This window comes from Tarenaya hassleriana, unplaced genomic scaffold (assembly GCF_000463585.1).
Source record: "Tarenaya hassleriana unplaced genomic scaffold, ASM46358v1 Cleome12, whole genome shotgun sequence".
Lineage (NCBI taxonomy): Eukaryota > Viridiplantae > Streptophyta > Magnoliopsida > Brassicales > Cleomaceae > Tarenaya > Tarenaya hassleriana.
In genome coordinates this window covers 954187-961987 of record NW_010962392.1, presented here as the reverse complement: position 1 = coordinate 961987, position 7801 = coordinate 954187, and the positions used below count along the sequence as shown (strand labels likewise).

The window sequence follows — 7801 nt, the reverse complement described above, 5'->3', positions numbered from 1 at the left end:
GGTTAGCCAGCATCGGCGGTTGTCGCGGTGGCTGCTGCTGCAGCAGCGAAGGCGGAATCTGCGGAACAGGCAGCGGATACGGCTGCTGGAAATTGAGATCATAGGAGTGGTGGGGAGGAGGCTGAAGAGCAAAATGGGAAGTGAATTGCTGGGGCTGAGCATGATGGTGTTGCGAAGGGTGGTGGAGGGTGAAGTGGGCTCTCGGAGACACATTGAATGCGGACTGCGGCGGCCGTTGCGGGACGGAGGCGGTTGCGGCAGCGGAGGGGTGAGCGCGAAGGAGGAGGTTGATCTGGTCACGTATGAAACCCGTCTTCCCCGAGAGGTCTACCCCTAGCTTGGCCTCGAGCTGTTGAACGATGCCGTGAAACGATGTCAGCGAATTCGGGTCGGATTGACGGAGAAGGCTCTCGACCCCTTCCGCTATTTCTTGGTCCGAAGCCATTGGTGACAATAACTCAAAGCTTCATATAGTTCACAGCACAGAAGGGAAAAAAATAAAATAGAAAATAGAAAAAAAAAAACGAATACCCCACAGCAGAAAATTCTCTCTCTAAACTCTTCCTCCTGTCTCTACCCTTATCTCTTTCTCTCTCTTCTCCGTCTTCCTCTGTATCTCTCCATTTATAACTCCTGGAATGACGAAAATACCCTTCGCGGTTGGTTCTGGTTTCCTTCTAAAAGTAAAAGTCCGCTTTGCCCCTCCATTTCAGCTCATCCAGCACCGTGTGGTGAGTTTAGTATCGTCATTCTGCGATAACTTCTCTTTTTACTGTTCCTTTTTATCCAGACGTTGTATAATAATGACGAATATGCCCCCTGAAGATGGTGCGTTCTTGGTTAGACAAGCTGGAGGGCGAAGATGGAAATTCACAGAGTACGGATTGGGGTGTCCATATTTTCTCGGGATATTTATAAAAAAAAATAGAAAGAAAACGAGGAATTTCAGCTATAGTACAATCAATATTCTCAAATTTAATGTAAATGTACTATATCCAAAATCGTGATATTTTATTAATCGAATTTTAATAAAAAAAATTAACTTTAAAATGATTGATATTACATTAAACAATACCATATAATCTCCATCTCGGTATTATTATTAAAACCCAATGGGTTAAAGAAAGCCCAATAAGAAGGGAAAAAAACCCATCCTGCAATGGGCCAGTAGGCATACATTGAATGTTACTCATCTCACTTTGCAATTATTAAATAACACTATGATGATGTAAAAATGTCAGACCAAATATGTCACAAAAATATTCTTTTTCCTAAAAAGAAAATGGATATTAATTTTTATTATTTTTGATGGTCCTGTTTCATCACTCTCATGATAATTTGATTATTTATTTTCATTTTAATAAACCAAATTTCCATGGACGAGATGTTCTTAAATTTCTGTCATTCATATTTTAATACCTTATCACCCAAAACAACAGTTTATCACAACTTTGTTTTGTAAAGTCGATATGTAAAAAAACGAATCGAATTACGAATTACTGTATTTGAATTAATTTTATCTAAATAACTGTTTGAATATTGTTTATTAAATCAAATTTGCTTTAATAGAAAATTTAAATATAACCCAAAATTATTAAATCGAAAATTTAAATACAAAATTAATTGAACCGAAATCCTCCGATAAAACATATTAATGTAATAGTTTTAACATTAAACGAAATTATATAAACCAACTAGATAACTTATTTCCAAAGTTGTTTTTTTCACAATACTAGTTAAGTACCCGCGCGATGCGCGGGCTATTATTTTTGTTATTATTAATGTAAAATGTTTATCTTTTCGTTAAAACAAATTATTGATAAGAATATAGTAAAAATTATATTATTAAATCATTATATATATATATATAATTTGATGAATCTGATAGATTTTGGTGTTAGTTTGTCAAAACTATTAAGTCATTGTATAAACGTATTTAAAATTTATTTTTATCAAATTTACAAACGGTATCATCAATCTTTTTAATAGAATTAGTTATTGTTAAACAATATAAAACTTATTATCTGTTCATTTTTATCGGTCAGACACAATCTTGAAAATACTTTTTTTTTATGAATATTTATTTATATAAAAATATCTCACTCGTTTATATTTTTTTTTCGTATAAAATTTTTCATCCACAACGTTTTTCTACAATATTTTTAATTTATTAAATAATAACGTTATTTGTTATACAATATGATATAATAATGGTCCAAATATTTAGTTTTGGCTTTTCAATTTGACATTGTTCGATTGTTAAATTTTTCTTTGTAAAATTTACGTTTTGCATACTATTTTACAATTTGAGTATGCTGTATAACTTTTTTACATAAAATATTGTTCAAAATTTTCATATAAAAATATTAACTATTTTATTTTTAAATTTAGTTTGAATGGTTCAAATATTTTATGTTGTATAATATGTATATAGACATATATCATGCATACATATATATGGACCATGGATATATATATATTTTTTTTGTTACTTCAATATATATATTTATTTTATTTTTTGAATTCGTTATGAAGAGTTGTTTTTGTTTATCGTATGAAATATGTTTAAATTTTAACATTTTAGATAGAGAGTTTTTCATCTTATGAGTGGTCCATGTGAATTTGAGCCAAGGCTGTTTGTCCGAATATATTATACGAAGTATAGTTATACTTTATATTATTTGTTTTTTGATAAAGTAGTTTATATTATTTTATATGAACAAAAAAATTAACTATGGAACAAAAAATTAATATTTAATTTGAAAGTTTTGATATAGTTAAATATTTTATAATAATTATCCATCTTATATAATGAAATTTAAATATTTTATTATTATATATAATATGTAAATTAATTACACGCCTCGTCATGTAATCAAAGCTAAATTATTATATAATGTTATATATTTTAAATATTAATCCAGGTATAAAAGTTCTATAATTTTGATATTAAAATTATGTATAGATAAACATATACATACAGTATAAATCCGGTTAAAATTATCAACCAAATATATGAACCTAATCAACATAATATTCTTGCATGAATCTGATCAACATCATATGTAGAAATGATTGAAAATTAAAAACAGATGCGAATAAATCTATAATTAATAGTTTTTTTCCTATTTTGTGTTTTACTATTCATAATTAAAAGTAATCACAAGTTACAACTGAGATTTAATACAAATATTAGCCATATTACATATTTTTTTGTGGAAAAATAAAAAGAACAGTTTCTCTAAAGATGTTATGCATATGATTTCGTCATGTGCCGCTCGACTATGTCTCAGGCAGAAACGACTTCGGATGAAAGCACATACCTCTTCCTAGAACAACATCACATCTTCCAAATACTTATTTTAAAAGGTGATCACCCTCCCTATTACCTTTTTTTTTGTTATGCATCGTCATCAACGAAAAATGTGTTTTTTCCGCTCAAAGTGGTCATATTATTCGCCTTCTTTTTGTTTTCTCCGGAAAGGAAGAAGCTATGTTTCCACTGTGACCAAGAAATAGATGGTATCACATTTGAGCTCTAGCACATTCAAGTCGACCGTCGTTAAAAATTACAATTTAATAATTTTGTTTTTCACCTTTTCATATATATATATAGATATAATAAAAATATATTTCCATTCCTAATTAATAAAAATTAATTAGAAAAAAGAATAAAGAATAAATATGATGATTAGTGATCTCATATATGACATTGAGTCGGCAACCATTTTTGTTTTTATTTTAAAATTTTTTACTTTGTAAAATATTCTCAAACATTTAAACAAAGATAAATGTAATATTAAGATACAATACTTTCTAATTATTTATTACTATTTAAATAACAAATAAATATCAATTAAAATAACACAGTTTATTAAAAATTATTATATTTTTCTTTTTTTTTAGCATCTTATTTTTATATATTTATTTTGGACTAATGATTTTCATATTTTTTTCATTTAATTCTAGCATAAGTTCTTCACAAACAACCAAAATCTAGCAAATTTCCATATAATATTATTAAATAGTAAATTAATAAATAAATAATCAAATAAAAAATAATAAAATTAATGTTTGTAAATCTACATATATATTTTTTAGTATTTTGTTATATTTTTTTTGTTGATATTTAATATTTTTCATGCCGAAAATGGCTTTTTCTTCCACCAATCATACTGACACAAAATATCAGATAAATAAATAAATATATAAAATCTACAAAGTGCATCCGAATGTGGTCTCGACTGTCGACCGAGGCGAGTTCACATTAATTAATAATAAATCCACTTTTACACAAAAATCCAAAAAAAAGGGGAAAAACGCTTGAACCCTAACAATGGCGTCGAATTTTGGCGTCTTCGAATCTTCGTCACAAACGATAATCTTCACCACTTGATCTTATTAATCCTAAACGGAATATTCTCGCTTTCTCTATTTATATGGATCTGCGAGGACTTTCGGTGGTCGGAAGCCTCCGTACAGGAATACCGAACTCCACCACTTGCACGCCTTGTCCCAAACGTACAGTCGGATTTTCAAACTCCGTCTTGGCTCGAAACTCACCGTCGGCGTCAGTTCTCCGACCATGGTTCGAGAGATGTTCAAACACCGAGACATCACCTTCACCAACCACGACGTCCCCCTCACGGCACGAGCCGCCAAGTACGGCGGACTCGACATCCTGTGAATGCCGAACAGTCCTGAATCGACATCGTCGAAGGCTTGATGAGTTGTTCACTGGCCTTGTTCTCGAAAATCTGTTTCTGGTTTTGCTTGCCTCATGTCTAAGCACGTATTGTTTTCCAATAATAATTGTTAATGAATTTTCTTTGGCAACCGTTTTTTATTTTTATGAGTGGGCTAATGAATAGTTTTTGCCACTTTTTATTTTTGTTTCTTTTTACTCTTTCATTTATTTCAATAATAATGATGGTTATTAGTGGGCAAGATTAATAACTTTCATTTTTATAAATTAAAAAAAAATTAATTATTTACCTTACCCATAATAAAATTTAAATTACGTTACGATTAAATATATTATTTATTTTTTTATTTACTCCAATTTACTCATTAAGAATATGAGAACATATACCATGGATATAACAATACGTTTTCTATTTCTTACTTATGTAATAAATATCATTTTTAATTTTATTATTTACAATATTCCATTTACATTTTGTTTATATCAATTAACTAAATATGTTTATGTATACATATGATTTTGTTATTTTTTAATTAAGATAGAACCATCAAAATTAATAAATAAAATTTAAATATTAATCTATTAAGAAATAAAAATCTTAATGTTATTTATGTGTAAAAATTAATAGGTAGTATAATTAATTTGTATGTAATTAATGAATTTTTAAATAATAAATAAAAATTAATATTTTCAAGTCTATATATTATATTAATAAATGATCAATTCGGTAGATGTATCTTTGTCTATATCATGTATATGTTTGATAACAACAAACAATTTGTCACGTGAATATTTTCAGACACATTGCCATTTCATGTCCTACGGTGATTTTTTTTCAATTATAAATATTATGTTATATGTACTATTTCACAATTTTAATATGTAATATAGTTTTTGACATCAGTTAGTTGTAATATTATATTATATATATATATAATATACATTTTATTGTACATATGATTTGAAATAAATAATAAAAAATAAATAATCAAACACAAAAGCAAATAATATAACCATTAAATAAATATATACATATCTATATATACATACATAGTTTAGTGTAATCAATATAATATTAATGCATATTAAATGTAAAAATAATGGAAAATATGAATAATATATATTTTTTTCTTAAACCATAAATTGTTTAGAATAAAAAGTTAGTAATATAATATTATATATTTTGAAATTTGTCTCAAATAACATACACCAATTTAAGTCTGTCTATTTATATGTAAAGATACATACTTTCCATGGAAAAAACAATCGTGTTGTGAATAGTCAAAGTTGATATACATATAGAGATCCATATATAAATAACCGTGCTGAATTTTTTTTATTGACATTAATTAATATGTATAAATATACAAGTATATATAGATATCTATGTACATGCACATATATACATATATATATATATATGTATATATATACATAGATTTTATATTTCTTATTTTAATATATGTTTTTTATGTATTATTTATAAAATAAAGACTAAAAATAATAAATTATTAATCAAATATAAAAAAAAATAAACAATATATATACATATATATACACATATTTTTACGTACGTATATATATATACATACACATACAGTTTTTCTTCATACGAATATAGAAGAAAACCCGTAAGCTTTGCCTGCTACATGGTAAACCCGAGTGATGGACAGAAAACCCAAACCACATTTAGAAGAAGGGAAGTTTCGGAGCCAATGGGCAACCGGCAAGCATTCTTCTCTCCCTCTCATTTATTTCCATTTCTTTCCAATGGCTGACCTCATGTCACATCCGGCATAGTTCTTTGTTTTCTTCAGCTGTCAAACTATGGCTGCAGCACGTGAAAACAAACATATTTTGTTGGGTAATATACATAAAGTTTCTTTTTCACCAAATCGGTAGAGACATAATGGCGGTGACTTGCCTTAAATGGAGGGCGGGATATGGACCTCCATTCTGCGTCATCCTCGAAACTAATGTGTTCCCCAATTTCTCTATCGCTGATTATCTTAAGACCTTATAATTTACACGGCAACGTAGCTTTTGCTTGGAAATGGGCAGCTCATTGTTGGCGAGATCCGGTTGTTGTTGTAATGTTGACTATCTCGTCTAGTTCTGACTGAAAAGAGACGGCATTAATATCCTGAGAATCACCTTCATCGAATCACATTTTAGAATAATCAGTCCAAAAAAAAATTACAGAAAAAGATTGGACTTTTTTTTTTAGAAACAGAGATTTTGATGGGAGAAAAAAAAGTTGAGAGACATTGCTTTATAACCACACGTTTTATTTTCATGAGTTTATGCTGCTTTATATAGAAAGTTACAGGGAAGAAGAAGCAAATCATCTAGAAATATCAGTTACATAATAGTTAAATGGGGTCTAAATGAGCTAACGAATAAGACGTTACAAGTCCTGAAGGTTTTTTAAAAGAATAAGACGTTACATATTAATAATAATTAATTAAAAAAAAAAGGAATAATAAATATGTTTGGTGGCTCTATGTCATGGCCACGTACCTTTTTTTGTTTTTTAAACTTTTTACTGTACTAAATATCATGTATTTATTCATTTTTTCCAAAATAGCTTTACAATGATAATTTCTTTCTTATGTAATAGAAATGAAAATTTTTAATCATAATAATAATCTACCAGTTTTTTTTTATTTCATTACCTCAAGTTTTGTATGTAATACTAGAAAAGACCCGCGCGATACGCGGGATATTTTTTTTGATAGTTAATATAAAATGTTTATGTTTTGTTATGAAAAATATTGATATGAATATAGAAAAAATTATATTATTAAATCAATATATATATATATGAAAAAAGAAAAAGTAAAAAAGTTTAAATATCATTACATTATTATATTATAAATTTATTTTTATATTGAATAATTTTGTCAATGTAATTCTATACGTTGAATATATATTTTTTACGATAATATGCATGTGTAGTCAATGTAATTACACATTTTATGTTATATCTCTTTGCATCTTTTTCATTAACATATCTAGAAATAATAATTTATGGATTTGTTTAGTATAAAATTTTGATCATTTAGGTAATATAGATATTTTTTGCATCAATCGAAT

General features: G+C 27.8%; 1 protein-coding gene across 1 annotated transcript in view; it reads right to left on the bottom strand.

Annotated features, from left to right (window-relative positions):
* Nucleotides 1–584, bottom strand: part of LOC104806331 — a 3110-nt gene extending 2526 nt beyond the window's left edge. Inside the window, exon 1 of the mRNA XM_010531172.2 lies at nt 20–584. Within this exon, the coding sequence (XP_010529474.1) occupies nt 20–445 (426 nt within the window). The 5' untranslated portion in view covers nt 446–584. The remainder of the gene's footprint in view (nt 1–19) is intronic.
* Between the last annotated feature and the right edge of the window lie 7217 nt (nt 585–7801).